Raw genomic sequence first — 16,122 nt, forward strand, 5'->3', positions numbered from 1 at the left:
CTAAATTCAATTATTTTTACTTTTTAAAAAATATTTAAAATAATATCATTTTTTTTCCAGAAATTCATCCAATCAAATTCTATATCTCATCTTTATAATAAAGATATAATTAAAAATATTTTATAATTAATATTACCTAATCTTTTTCAAAAATAATTATCTATGCAAAATCAATTGCAAATTTTCTTAAATTAGATCATTATTTCGGGTTTGGAGGCGGTGCATCTTAAACAAAATGCTATCAAAACTGACAGGTTAATTAAATAAGCTTAGCACTTCCTGTAGGAGTCTAAACAAGATTATAATAGTGCACGCAGTACAAGGAAAAGAACAATTTTATGTAAGCAAGCACAAACGAACAAGATTGGACAACTTTTTTCTCCTTTTTTCTTTATGAATATATTTTGCAATAATTGAAAATACTATAGTTTTTGTATATTTTACTTTTCCATATACTTGAGCGGAACGTGATGAATCCTTCGTCTCCACCTTTGGCATATAACATAAACTAGAGTACCACCCGCGCTATGCGCGGTTATATAATTTATCTATATGACTAATCAATCATAAAAATTGATATTAAAGAAATAAAGAAAAAGTCAGAGATTAAACACAATGATATAAGCATGTGTAATAATAAAAGTCAATCCTTCAATTTAAATATGTTAATGTATGTCCAGAAGCTTCACTTCTTTACGAATAATAATTGTCTAGTTAGTTGCATTATAACGTAATTTATTTTTTCGTTTAAATTATTTTGAATTTCATTATTTTATTTGTTGGTGTATGATTATATTTTTTATTATCTAAACAAAGTGGAACAGATGACAGTTAAAAATAATTTATAATGCTATTTAAATTGTGATTTCAATTTATAAAAAATGTGTGAAATATAATTTTTTATTTGTAAATTTTGTTTAATCAGTTATATAATTAAATTGTAAAAATACCACTTAACAGTTAGTGTATTATAGTTATTCATTCTTTTTATATCAATCTTATTTAAAAATCAGGATAATGGTCCTACTTATATTTTGAACTACAAATATTCTATTGTACTAATATAGTATATAGTAAATAGTTACTTTACTATGAATTTTCTTTAATTTGATAATCATCAATGTATAGTATAGAAAAACAACTGAAAGATCAGTATTTTTAATATACCTAAAACTCTTTTTATCGTATATAATAATTGTAATAATATAATAATTTCATAATAATTATAGTAATATAATAATATAGTGCCAATACGAATAGTAATATAGTATGTACTAATATAGCATATGATAATTTTAAAATGCATTTGCATACAAAATGGGAATGACAATGCATGGAACTCACTTAGGTGTCAGCTCTTTAATTCATTATATTTTTTTTATGTCATGTGTCACTCCAATAACAAAAAGCCCAATTAACTTATAAAAAAGACATGTTGATATTTTGACAGATGTCAACTATTTGTAATAATTTTTGATAAAAGATTACACATGTCCTCCTATCTTCTCCTTTCTTCTTCTAGTAGATCACAGATGTGTGTTGATTATATCCTATTACCCTCTCTACCTCCCATTCATTTAATGAAAATTAATTCTCACCTACCGTTTCACCGAATGGGTGCCACTAAATCAAGATGACCCACTATATATATAATGGGTAGCTGCAGATACTTGTAATTATAATCACTTTGAAAGAATCCTTTTATTTCCTTCGAAAATGAAATTTCAGAATCAATCATGTATTGTTGAATGCGATATCACTAAAGATGTTGAAAAAACTCGCTCAAGGCTGGCTTGAACACAGTTTTGGGGGAAAAAGCTTGCATGCATCAGGTACGATTCAGTGATCGGTTTGAAAGTTCTTTGGGATCTGCATTTTCATATTACAATTGTAAAAGGCGTTAACTTTTGTATGTCTGTTATGATTTCGTAATGTTTGAGTTTAATTATGTGTTCCAAAATGATCAGATTGGCCCAGCCAAAAAAAATGGTGGGGAAAAAGATCACCGAAACTTAATTGAGGTGATGTGTGATATCTTTATTAATTTACTTTTTAGTCTTGATTATTGCTAATATATTATCGAAAACCGTATGCTGGTTACCATTCCGATATAACTGATCCTGATATAAGTGGATACAAACAATTTGTTGTTTGTAAAAAATAACCATTGAAAAATTGTTATAATTAGTAGATGCGTTGGTAAAATTGTGATCTGATTAAGCTTCAACTATTTTAAGTTTAATTTATGGTGGTGTTACTATTTGGTTGTGTGCGTTGGTGTGTTTCTTCGGGTGAAGAGAAATTTTGATGACGTTTTTGTCTCCTTGTTGAAGCTTCGTTTGGGTGAAAATGCGGCTCAAAAGATAAAAATAAATTGTGGTCTTGGAGGTTCAATGCTACCTGTATTCGTTTTGGACAGGTTCTTTTCCCTTTTCTTTGAAAGTTGATTTTTCTTAATTTCATCTATGTCTTCTATGATGCTCATAATAGTAATTTTGATATTCTTGTTATGGCTGTTCTCCTTGTTGAGCGTTGATTTGAGCATAGATGCTGCTCAGGAGATGAAAAGGGATTCTGAACTTCAATAAGAGATTTTGATATCTAATGCCAGTTGTGTTCGCTCTGAACGGGGATTTTTCCATTTATATTATATTATAATCACTTTCCATTATTTTGCGAGAATGAATCAAATGCAATGTTCTATTTTGAAGTTGAATAAAAATGCAGAGAGTAATCTGCTGGTGTTGTTAGTTTTGGCTTGTGTGCATTGGTGTGTTAGTTCGGTTGAAGAGTAATTTTGATTGTAATTTCACCGTTGATTTCCTTTGAGTGAGAATGGATTTCAAAAGATGAAATGAAATTCTGAATTTATATCAGATCTGTGGAGCTCTGATGCTGTTGGAGAAGTGTTATTCCTTTTTTCAAGTTATGTTAAGTTTCCTTTTTTCTCTCTCTCTTTTATGATGCTGTTGGTATTCTTATGTTAATTTAAGTGAGGATCTTGCTGATTAAATGAAAATAAGAGATCAGATTTGGATTTCTAATTCTACTTGTCAATTGGTTTTTAAAAATGTGTTTTCCATTTATATTATTTTATCAATTGAAAATGATATAAAGCAGAGGCTGAAACGAAGAATCCTTCTAATGTAAGGCTTGCCAAAATTTGCTGGTATAGAGAAAGACAACTATGATATGGTCCAACGAAATAAAGTTTGATCATGTATGCAATATAGTTATGCAGAGGTTTAAATTAAATAGCCATCATCTTTTATATGTTAAAGTAACTCTTGAAGAATGAGTAGCCATCATCTTTTATATTTTAAAGTAACTCTTGAAGAATTAGTTGTTAGCGCAATGTATCTTCTATCTTGTTTTCCATAAATTATCCGTGTGTTTGATCATCGTTGCTCTAAATTGTTGTGCAGCTTAGGAAGTTACCAAACCAACTATACTCAAGATCTGCGAAATGTATTGTGTAAGTATTATGACATATCTTATACCCTCCTTTTAGTGCATGAATATCTGAAAGAAGATATCCTTATGAATATCTGAAAGAAGATATCCTTTTGAATCATTGTGTCTGTCCATTCTTGTTTGACACAACGGTAGCTTGCTATAGACTATCTAATTTAATGTATAAAGGAACAAATATATAAATAACCAAGACTTTCTAATTTACTGTATAAAGGAACAAATATATAAATAAAAATGGGTTAACACTCATATATTTTCGAGTTTTGGTTTAGCGTATGTGTTTGCTAGAACGGTTTTTTGCCAAGCAGGTGCTTGGTTTAGTGTATGTGTTTGCTAGCACGTTTTTTTGCCAAGCAGGTGTTTATATATATATGTTACTCTTGAACGGTAGCATTGTTATGAAATTTTATATAGTCTTCTGCATAACCACAGATAATTTTTTCATATTATGGATGTTAAATTCTGATAAGAGTGATTGCCTCAAATGTTATAAAAAGACATTTTTAAGAAAATAACTTTATCAAATAATGGATAATAAAGTTATATCCTCACAGTTCTAACAAATTTTAAATTTAGACTTCATATATTCTGTTTCCACTCGCACTAAAGTTAACATGACTCGACTTATGAAATGGTAACTAATGCTCTTGTGAAGTCATAAAAAATAGAAATGCACCATCTTTTGACTTATGAAAGGCCAACTAATGCTCTTGTGAAGTCATAAAAAACCAAAATGCACCATCTTGAGGTCAGATTGATCGAGGGGATACTATATAGTTGTTCTACTTGTGTGACTCCTTTTCTGGGGGTTTAATATGAAAGTCACCTGAAATAAAGAAAGAGAATGCTACCTTTTTTAACTTTTAGTTAGAAAAAATCACTAAATGTGACATGAGTTCTGTCGATGAATTTGAATGAACGACATCTGAGCATATACTTTTCACATGTTTAATGCCAACCTAACTGATTTACTTGCTAATATAGTAGAATTAGAGCTATTTCTGCAAGCGGTTGTGAACTTTAATTCCAAAATGTCATTTTTTGGATTCTTGCTCTCTTTTTCTACTCAACATATCTGGTGTGAAACTCTCTTTCTACTCAGCATATCTGGTTTGAAAATATCACCTGCAAAAACAATGATCTGTTAGGTTAATTATGATGGATTTGTGGTATATTGTTATAAGGATGGTCTGCCATCCCATATGGAGATCATTGTGAATTTCTTTTATGCACATTACAAAATGCGCTTATATATATATATATATATATATATATATATATATATATATATATATATATATATATATATATATTCGAATGGAATTTATTCTGATGGAATGCTACATTTAATACCTTACTGATCCTATATGTTCGCTTTAACTTGATTGACTAACCCACAACCAAGAATTATAAATTGATAGGCCTACCTAAAAACCATGAAATTAGAACATATCCATATATTAAAAACATATGAGGATCTTGAACTAAGAAGCATGCAATTGGGACATACCTTATGGGTGGTACTCGCATAATAAAACTACTTATTCAACGTTTGTAAATACTTCTTTGAACACCACATTGTTTGTTTCTTTCTTCTCTTTTTCTTCATGACATATTATGATCTTGAGCCCTCTTTTATTGGTAACTCTTGAAACTGCAACATATAGTTGTCCATGTGTGAATACAGGCTTTTTTAATATCAAACCAACATGTGACAACGACTGCCCTTGACTCTTGTTAATTGTCATTGCATAAGAAACCATGATAGGAAATTGTCGCCTTTGAAATTTAAATGGTATCCTATGATCAGAAGGGGTTAGGGTCATTCTAGGAATAAACACTTTTTGGCCAGCTCCTTGCCCTGTTAAACTTTTTGCTTCTATTATGTGCTTTCCAAGTTTGGACACAACCAATCGTGTGCCATTACATAGACCTGCTGAGTGATCTATATTTCTTAGTAACATGATTGGTGTCCCTACCTTAACAGTTATCTCATGGTTTGGTACTCCTGAGCATCTAATAGTGTTTAGGAACTCTGGTGTGTGAATTGATGCCAAAATATCATTATTTGTTTCAGATTCAGAAACTGTATCAGAACTATAATAAGTCTGAGCTTCGGATGGGTTCAAACTCATCATATAATTGTTTATTTCATCAACCAGTTGTAGTGTCGGTGCGAGGATGGCTTTGTCTTTTACATGTGAAACACAGCTTGAACCGGAAAATAATTCAGGGTAAGTTGCTTTACATATCGAACTAATAGGATCATCCCAATCATGTATCAATATATCATCTGGGATCTTGATCTTATCAATACCATCTATAGATGATCCACATTTGCCATCTCCAATGCTTAAAATCCAATCAGCAAATTCTCTTAAGTCATTGTTTTCACAATTGCTATTGTCCGCTTGTAAGCGCATGTTTCTTGTCAAAGTCAACAGCTTACAACTATCCCATATATATGATGAGTTAATTGTAGCATTGACAATCTCTTGCCTACTACCTTTGGGTATTACTGGTAGTATTTGTCGAAAATCACCTCCAAAAACCACTGTCTTTCCTCCAAATGGTTGTTCCAAGCTTGCAAAATTGTTGAACCTCAAAATATCTCTCATGGTCCTATCGAGTGCTTCAATACAAAGTTTATTGACCATAGGAGCTTCATCCCACACAATAAGCTTAGCTCTAATTATTAATTCAGCCAATGGAGTATTTTGCTTTATGTTGCATGTTGAAAATTCATCCAAATTGAGTGGTATTGCAAAGCGAGAATGTGCCGTCCTACCACCGGGTAATAAGAGGGATGCTATGCCACTTGAAGCAACTGTCAACACGATTTGACCCTTGGACCTAATAGCTGCAGCAAGTGTCTTCCAAAGAAATGTTTTTCCCGTACCACCATAACCATATAGAAAGAAAACACCACCCTGCCCACTATTCACTGCTGTCATCACTTCTTCATAAGCTCTCTTTTGCTCGTTTGTAAGTTGTTGTACATACACTTCATGTTCAGCAGTCAAAATTCGTTTATCGTACCGAAGCTCATCAGAAATCAACTTATTGTTTTCCCCATTCATAATTTGCATCAAACTTGTATCAATATCAGGGAATGGCATTGATGGAGAATCTCTTAAGCTCTTGTTATAACTCTTGAGTAGTTTTTCAATTTCTATCAACGTCAGATCCCATAATTCTTCATCTGTAATTTGTAACTCTGTTCAACAAAGTGTATACACCGTTGTAAGTAATAGTATGATTTTGAAGAAGATAAACATTTGCAATAAAATACATACATCAATTACATTTACATCTGTCTTATTATGACCGAGATCATTATTTAGTTAAATATACGTTTGTTTTACCTCACGTAGTTGATTATTATATTTCCCAAATCTATATTGGATATTTTCAACTCCGCTATTTGGATGTATATTATCTATATAGCAATATATTTTCAGCTTCTTATGATATCTTCAATGCTTAATAGAATTGGATTTTTTGCAGGGCATATATACAGCAAGATGCAGAATAAGGAAAAAGGATACACCCTATTGTACACTTCGATATAAGCATTTATGACCATGGAGACATTTTGTGCATAGTAAACTTCAGATATAATTTGTGGCTCAACCACCTCGAGGTAAGTATGTCATTTAAAAAGAATTTGTTTTGATTCATGTGTATATTATTTTGTTAGTAATGTTTATTGTTAATTTAGGGAATTGTGTCCATGTCTTTTTGTTTTGTATGAGATTCATACTTTATTTTGTGAAGTAAAAATATATTATAATCTGGCACATTCATAAGTCAACTAATATTTATTGATAGAATTATACTGATAGTTGTCTAGTAACATTAATAGTATTGACAAACTGATACAAAGATAAGAACACTTATTTTTCTACAATTAATAATAATAACTATAACAGCATACCTTGATTGTTAAGTAACCTTCTTTGCCGATGAAGAATGTCATCAGATAGCATTCTCCGTGTGTTTTCCCATACATGTTCCGGCCTAGCCATCGAGTTAGAAAACAGAAGTGTTGCATAAAGCCTTCTTAAGTATTCTCCTGAGCCCCAGTGACTTGCTTCCTCTATAGCATCAATATATTCTTTATCATCAGCCAAAAGTCCATATGCATAGCATGCATCTCGAAATGTCGAGTAGATAACACCATCAATAGTTCTAATTTGTTCATAACTGGTAGGTCCTCTAACAAAATTTAGAAGTAGTCTTAGGTAGTAAATTTCTCCTGATCCTGGAGGTACAAAGAAAATACGGCCAATAACTACATGAGATTTTCTTGGAAACCATTTTCTAGTATTAGCCTTCCATACAAACTTAGAAGGAAATTCCACATACGTCAAAGATCGAGCTTCTGGGTATTTTTTGTTTGCCTCGAACCATCCTAAGAACATGGATTCTTTCACAGACTCTTTCCTAGCAACGTCATCCAGGTTTTCATCGTCTTTGAATATCACTGGTTGTTCACCAGGAAGGTGAAAGCCTAGCCTTACCACAGAAGGGTTCCTATAATGAATGCTATACCCGAAAATTCTCCATGCAGCTTCACACGGGGATATGTACCTACAATCATAATACATACTAACTTCATCACACTGATCATTATCCGCATCACTTGTGGCACTTTTGTAAAATGAAGCTGTAACACGGTCGTGGCCTTTATTGACGTATTTAAATAGATACTTAATCGATCTTGACTGGTTACACCATTCAACATTTATGTGAGCACCATATTTCAATAATAACTTCCTATTGTGAGGCACGACATATCGATTGTCAAGTTCCACACCTGATTTGGTTATTATTTTGCCATCATCCCTGCGCCTATAAACCGGATAACCGTCTTCATCAATAGTAGTACTCGCAACAAATCTCTTAGGAAAGTGCCTCATGCATTGACCATTTTCCATGCAGGGTGAATCTTTCCTAAAACTACCACATGGACCATGCATCATGTGCTTTTCCACTGCTTCGTAATATAGTGGATCGTTGACCTTGTCGGGTATCTCAGCACTTATGATCCGGTCTATGTCTTCTCCCGTTGGAAACTTGTCATCATGATATAGAAATAACAGAATATGTGCATGAGGGAGACCGCGCTTCTGAAACTCGATTGTATAGACAACTGCAAAGGAGATTATGTACAAACACATGTATACAGGTTCTTAGACATTGTGTACTTCCCATTAGTTAATACAGGAGATGCTTTTACATAGTTATATGATGAAAAACGACAAGGCTGGTTAATTTCATAAATGATTGTCTCTTTATTCATACAAATCTAGCAAGCTTTTTATAATTGAATGGAATTCGCAATTTGTAAAGTTTCAAAAACTTCACTGGAACTGAAATATATAAAAAATGTAGCCATCTTAGGCTGCAAGTGAATTAAACAGTAATTTAGTTCCCTATTTTTACAGTTCCATATTTCTTTTCATCCAAAAATCTTCACATCACACATTTTAATTTATAAAGGGTCTTGTGTATATGTGTTAAGGTATTTTTTGGAAATAGAAATTTCTATTGTGGATTTGTTTAATAACGTGTGATAGAAGAAGTTAATTTTTTATTGTATAAAATGATTGGTTGCATAAAAAGTCAAAATATCTCCACAACGAACATACATGTATTGGAAGAGGTAAAAAACATGCATATTAATATTAAAGAGCTAAAAAACATGCATATTAATATTAAAGAGTAGGTAACAGGATATTGTTTACCTGCACTAACGCGCCCAAATATTTGGTTCTTTCTGATGTCTTGGATAAGTTTGTCCAACTTAACTTTGAAAGCTCTACATACCATGTCTGGTCGGTCTTCTGCATGTAGTTCTCTATTCTTAAGAAAATCTTCTAATTCAGGCCATTTCGGATTACATGTGAATGTAAGAAAAAGGTCTGGATAGCCAACCACCCTGCAAATCGCCATTGCATCTTGGTAGTTTTGTATCATGTACCTAGGCCCTCCCGTGAATGAAGAAGGCAGGATGATACGTTTTCCTCTTGACGCAGGTCTAGTTTCCCCACTTAACACTGCTTCGGATAAGCCCTTGTACATTTCACACCTAAACTTTTCTTGATCAAGCCGAATGTAATTTAGTCTGGCTGACTCAATCATGGAGAATCCGTCTACCAAGAATTGCTGAAATAACCTTCTTGAATAGAGCAATGGAGATGCATCGGCTAGCCTCTCTTGGATCCTGAACGCAAAAAAATCCTTCATTGAGACCTCTTGCCTACCCTTATCTTCTTTACCACTTTTTTTATTTAGAGGAATGTCTTCCTTGAACCCATCCTCTCCATATGGAAACAATAAAGGGTACTGCAATGCCAAATAGGCTGGATTTAGCTGATTAATTCGTTGTAGCCTCCCACTATGTGTTTCAACCACAATGTCTCTATCAGTTTTGGCAAAATCAAAGTCGCCTACTATCAGCGCAGCAACCTCATTAGTGGATGGTAGGTTATATCGCCTACCATCTTTACCCCGTTTGCCAAACAACCTCGACTTCACTGTGGATGTGTAGTCAGGTCCTATAGACTCCCGAACCATTCGAAATGCCTTGACCAACACGTTGTTATCGTCCAACATCTTCTTCAAATCTCTAACAATATCTTCATGTATTTTGTTGTTGTCTTTTCCTCTGTATCATGTTCAATCATTTTCGAAATTTATGTAATTGTGTTAGTTAAATGAATAGTTTCATATTGATTTAATCAACACATAATAACCATGGCCATATTTAATTTCGTTACGCACCTTATCACTGCTATACGATTTTGAATTTCATTTTGTGTATCGTACACATATAATTGTGCAAATCTTGCCATGCACCCCTCTTCGGGTATAAGGCTACCCATCAGATGATAATTCTCTCCATATAGAATAAACGTGCGTGGCCCTTTGCTTTTTGTTATAGTTCGATCAATCTTGGCACCCATCGAGGTGAATTGGAACATAGAGTTATAAGTCCTAATGTTCTCACGGAAATGCTTGCTTTTGATGTCATCGCCATATAACAACTCATACAAAACCTTGGGTGCTTCTTGGAGCTGAGGAATTTCAACTTGTCCTCCTCTGCAACAGAGAGTATATGTAGGGGTAGATGTGTTGTATTGTTTTTGTGACCTTTCATCGTACCAAAACAAAGCATGGCAATATTGACATTCATGAATTGCATCTCCCATGTGCCAGTACTCTACATGATAATAGACAACTTAGCCAAATTGTCTGAAAACTAACATTCAATACATACTTGTGGCACATTAAGGTAGGTTATTTTCGGCCATATACCTTCGTTAGGATTATTTGGAGGCGTGTTTGTGCATGCGTCATTAGTAGCTGGTCGATTTGCTGCATAATAGATGAAGTCAAGATATAGTTTTGAGGAAAAAGTTATCTTGTGTCACTTGGTTAGATTATTCCTCCAAAAAGTCTGTTACGTTTATGCATATATAGTATTTGGCATTCTGTAAAAGTAATTGATGAAACAAATGTTGCTTATGCTCATTAAATTAAAAATGAATTTTGACTCTGACTTAACAAAAATAAACTTCAAGAAATTCAAAAAACTATCTTTTGAAATTTAATTTTGATAAACTACCCTTGAAAAAATATTGTTACCAAACCAAATCTTTGTGTTTGAATTATTTTAAGTATGTTTATATTTTGGTCTATTAAGTAAATAGTATATTCGTCATTTTAAGGTTACTTAATTATTTAGGTAGCCTTAGTTTAAAGGAATGTAAACTAAATCCAATGCATAACCACTGAAAAGTTGAAGCTGGAACATTTTTGTATTCTATTAAAAAATTTTGGATCGTCAATAATTTTTAATATTTGGTTTGACAAAATATCTGTTATTGTTTAAAGATAACCTTTTTTAACTGGTTTACTTATTTTGGAGAACTTTGTGGGAACTAAATATTCTTGTTCATTTTGTTCAACAAAAAAATGTTTTACATTAATAGAAAATTAAATTTTAAAAGGTAAATTTGATAAGCTAGTTGCTTTGAATAAAAGGCCGTAAAATCCAAGCTTTTGTGTTTGTGAGAATCACTTTTAGGTGTTCATTGATTTTTTTTAACATAATAGCCAGTTTTGCTAAATAATTTTACTTTATTACTTATGCAGAGTGAGTTTAAAGGAATATGAAGTAAATCCAATACATAACCACTTTGAAGTTGAAGCTAAGACATTTTTTCTCAATTTTTTCTAATTAACACTATTAATTAGGAATCCTTCTCTAATATCTGCCACTTAATATTGTATATAAATTTTCTTACCCATTGCTACGTTACTCTTGTCCACGGAGCCACCCTCGTCATGACCTAATCCATTTGAATTTGAATTAAAAATTTGTGGCAATCTAGTTTTTGCTGTGGTTCTAAGTGAGGTTGGAGTTCGCGTATTCATCCTGGAATATGTTTCTGCAATAAATTTTTTCAATTGTAAATATGGTAGTAAGATTTGAGTGTATATATTTAGTTTATAGTTGAGGAACTAAATAGTCTCGAAGCAACAACCCCTAAATAAAGGAAGATTATCAACTGAGTGTGTGTACCATGTGTGAGAAGATTTGATGCCCCCAGGACTATATGCGTTTGGATAGTAAACTTAAAATTATCTATCTTTTGAACTATATCTACTTGGACCATACCGTTTGCATCAATTTCGTTAAAAATTATTGTACTCAACATAAACTACTTGGAACTAACCTGATCGAGTATTCACATTTCTTTTTTTAGCCAGCTTAAGAGCCCTTTCCCTCCTGCAAATTTTCGTCGTCTCTGCACTTATGTTACCTATAGGGTTCACACAATACATGTCATTTCCAAGCTTTACATCCCACAAACTTTTTATCTGCTGACTTCATAAAAACCCCGTATCCGAGATTGCTATTTTTTTAACAGTTTGTCCAGATCTAATATTCATAATATGACTTATTATTACGAAAGACAGTTCAACCTGTTGGAAAGTTTACATATCCGGGTCTAATAATCAAGTGGTGACACTAAATTATGAAAAACAGTACAACTTGTTGGAAAAATATATAGAAAATGAGTTAACCATATCAAAATATCTAGCCTATGGAATGAGCACCATGACCACTGCCACCCACACACTCATGATAAATTGCTATAGTAATTGATGGGGACCTTTTGGACGTACCTAAGCTGCCGGAGTCTATGTAGTGGTGTTTTGCAGTATCATAATTTTCCTTATCCTTGTAATGAGATCCATAATGAGTTTCTCTTCCTTTTTCTAAAATTTCTGCATAGAAATTGAGTATAAAGTGAATCCATTTTTGTAAGACAATTTGCTAATCTAAAGAACTTCAAATGTTATGTTACTCGCTGCTTCATTGTGCCCTTCTTCTTTTTCTTCTACTGTAACACTTGAGATAGAAGACCTTGAGCTTCTTCCAGTCATCCTTTGTTCAAGTTTATCTGAAAAAAAAGTACATCTTAGGTTTTTGAGGCATGTTGATATCCCATACACAGTTACATAGCATATTCCATATACTTCAGAATATGATGAACCTTATTAAGAATACTACCAAATTTTCGTCTTTAGGATATTATCTAAGTGGACATTATATAGTGATGAACATTGCACAGATTTCACTATTTTTTATTAAAAATTTACGCACCTGATTCTTGTGAAGATGAGCTATGGAAGATTTGCTGCAGAGGTACTCGAGTGTACAATGTCCTCTGAGAGTCTGATTGTGATGTCTTCAACTTCTTTCTCTTGTCATCCATGATAATCTTCCTTTTACACCTAGATATGAATGAGGAGTTTTGGTCCATTTTAACAGTAGTCCTACATATAACTTCTAGTTTAAAGTTTCTTTAGCCACACACGGTCAGCCACAGTATTTTGTTAGCTACACATGTATTGTTGAAATTTCTACTGGTTTGGATATTTTGTTAGACGTCTTCACTCACTAAAGAAACCTAAACTACTATCTCAATGCTGGTGTTATCTTTGTTTCTTATATGCCCCACTGTATTTTTTTTCCCTTGCCTCTTGACCTAGTTTTTAGGTTGATTAATTTTTTGATTCACCACTATATCGTGCTAATATCTACATTTATGGTTTAATTCAATTTGCATTAATATTCTGGTTTTAACCATATTGTTTTTTATGAATTATTGATGTATAGATTCATTCTTCATGCTAATATCTGCATTTATGGTTTAATTCAATTTGCATTAATATTCTGGTTTTAACCATATTGTTTTGATTCCTTCTTTGTGGACTACAAAACACAATATATTAATAACTAAAAAGATCCTGTTTCTTTTAGGGGTAAAGTTTATCTTTTAATTATTTATTCATTTTTGACTTCTATTTTGACTCTTTTGATATTATAAACTTGACCATTTAAAATGTTTTAAAAATTTCTATTATCCAAGGTTACTCCTTTTTGTGTTATGTTTTGATAGCCTTTTTATACCCTCATGTTGCCTTTAATATCTAAGTAGTCAACTTTCTTAGTAATTTAGCCTCCATTACAGTTTTATTATCCTACTATATTTGTGCTGGCCAAGCTTATTGTAACTATTTGCAAAACCGTTTCCAAATGGTTTATATTTCTTTGTGTTTAACTTAGTTACTATCGACTGTATGAGCTCAAATTAAAAATGCGAATTATGCTTTCAGAGATCTATATTATTGTGTGGACATAAACACTCGCAATATTGGTGTTACAACCAAATCTTATAACTATTTATATTAATGAGTAGATACTAAGCCAAGACACTCTAGGAAATCACACTAAGCAATGACCTAATACACTATAATATAATACCCTGCAGATTATATTCTGCTTTCTTATAAAATATTGTAAACTCAAGAGTTTCTTTGACAAAACCAAACACACAGAACCAAGACAAATAAGAAACTAACTATCATCATGCATCCACTATAACAACTGAGGATGCTCTGACCTAAAACAAAATACAATGACATAGATAGACACAACAAATTTTTTGGAAACATAAGCTTGGTTACACAATATAGAGACTTTCAGAGTGCATGGTCATGGACTTGACGTGTACATTTTGTTGCCAAGTACGGTGCATCAGGTGCTCCCTCCTAGCTCCGTTCCACTTAAGTCTTGAAAGCAAAAGATCTGTCCTATCAGCATCATTGGATCCCCCAAAACGACTCCTACACTCCATGATGGAAATGATATCCTTTCCGATGAACATAGATGGATTGTAAGGAATGCCAAGTCCTGTAACTCGGATCCTCTTATCCCAATTAAGCTTGTCCTGTCCATCATGTGTAATTTCCCAAACTATAACTTCCCTTGAGAAGCCTATATTACGATAGGATATAAAACCAACCCCATCATGCAGATTTGTAAGAGAGTGATAGGTTGATCTTGCATCAATTGGAATAATGCTTTCAAAAAACTGCCTTTGTATCATGGAGAAAGATATTATCAGTGATGGTTCAGTGAAGTTGGTTCCTTCCCAGCCAATCCAGTAAACAATTCCATCAACAATGATAGATTTTGGCCCCAACTTTTGCACGTCGCTGGTGAATGATCCGGAATCACACCAGTCATTCTCAAATGAACAATATAGACTCCAGCCCAAGGTCCTATGTATGTAATGGCGCTTAAAGACATGCACAATTCGATACTCCATGGAATCATACAAATACCCAAATGCAAAAACTGAAACATGATGACGGTAGTGTTTTTTGGACTCATCAAATACATATTTCATCATTCCAGTGAGTGGATTCCATATGAGTAGACTTGAGTTAAGTCCTCCTTGAGATAATTTTATACAAAGAACTCCATGGTCTGAGCCAATAAGTGAGTAAAAACCAAGTTGGTTGATCACAATTGGAAGGTTTAGCTGCGAGTGCACTCCATCATTTACATCAGCACGAATGAACCATTGAGAATTTTCGTCTGCTGGAGGATTCCCAACACCAACAATGACATTGATGTTTTGACCCTTTTGTTCAGCCCAGTTCTGCTTCACAAAGTATGGTGTGTTAAGCCTGAAATTCCAAGACTTGTTGAGTGTCCTACACCTGCCAACAGTCTTAGGATCAGCCTTAGTTAAGATCTTCCATACTAAGTCATCACCAAGATATGGTAATGGATTTTTTTTTGGAGAAATGCCACTCATTTGTGAAATGCAGCTTGTAAATTTCTTAGTGAAGTTTCTAAGTAGAGAGGAGTGTTTATGTTTTGTTCTTGTATCCATTGGATTAGATGTCGTTTATATATAGAATGATAGGAGGTGTATTTCATGCAATCCTAAATCTATTATGAAGGGTTTAGAGTACTTCATAATACATATATTCCTTTTCTTATTTACTTTTTTGTCCAAGGTCTATAACAACTATCTACTACATGGCTACATGCATCGATACTTGCATCATATGTGTATGGTGATTTCCAAATACCATGGCTTTGCTTTTGTTATAATCTGTCGATGCTTTATTTATATATTTGTTAACCTAAAACATGAAACATGTTAAGTGATGTGATATAACATCTAGTTTGCACATTTAACCAAGAAGATATACACATTGCCATTTGCTGATTCTCCTTATATAGCTGTGACTTTTTAACTTAATTATTAA

At 32.9% G+C, this 16,122-nt stretch overlaps 2 protein-coding genes across 2 annotated transcripts; both read right to left on the reverse strand.

The window, feature by feature from the left end:
- Positions 1–5,015: 5,015 nt before the first annotated feature.
- LOC130957544 (uncharacterized) lies at positions 5,016–10,658 on the reverse strand. The gene is made up of 4 exons (XM_057884390.1): positions 10,264–10,658; positions 9,225–10,147; positions 7,412–8,629; positions 5,016–6,691 (listed from the first exon to the last, which is right to left on the reverse strand). Exons 1-4 carry the CDS (start codon positions 10,461–10,463, stop codon positions 5,016–5,018), a joined length of 4,017 nt encoding a protein of 1,338 aa, XP_057740373.1. The 5' UTR covers positions 10,464–10,658.
- Positions 10,659–14,519: 3,861 nt separating this feature from the next.
- LOC130957545 (F-box/kelch-repeat protein At3g23880-like) lies at positions 14,520–15,662 on the reverse strand. Its single transcript, XM_057884391.1, has one exon. The coding sequence runs from the start codon at positions 15,660–15,662 to the stop codon at positions 14,520–14,522; it is 1,143 nt and encodes a 380-aa protein (XP_057740374.1).
- Positions 15,663–16,122: the final 460 nt, after the last annotated feature.

Source organism: Arachis stenosperma, chromosome 10 (genome assembly GCF_014773155.1).
Source record: "Arachis stenosperma cultivar V10309 chromosome 10, arast.V10309.gnm1.PFL2, whole genome shotgun sequence".
NCBI lineage: Eukaryota > Viridiplantae > Streptophyta > Magnoliopsida > Fabales > Fabaceae > Arachis > Arachis stenosperma.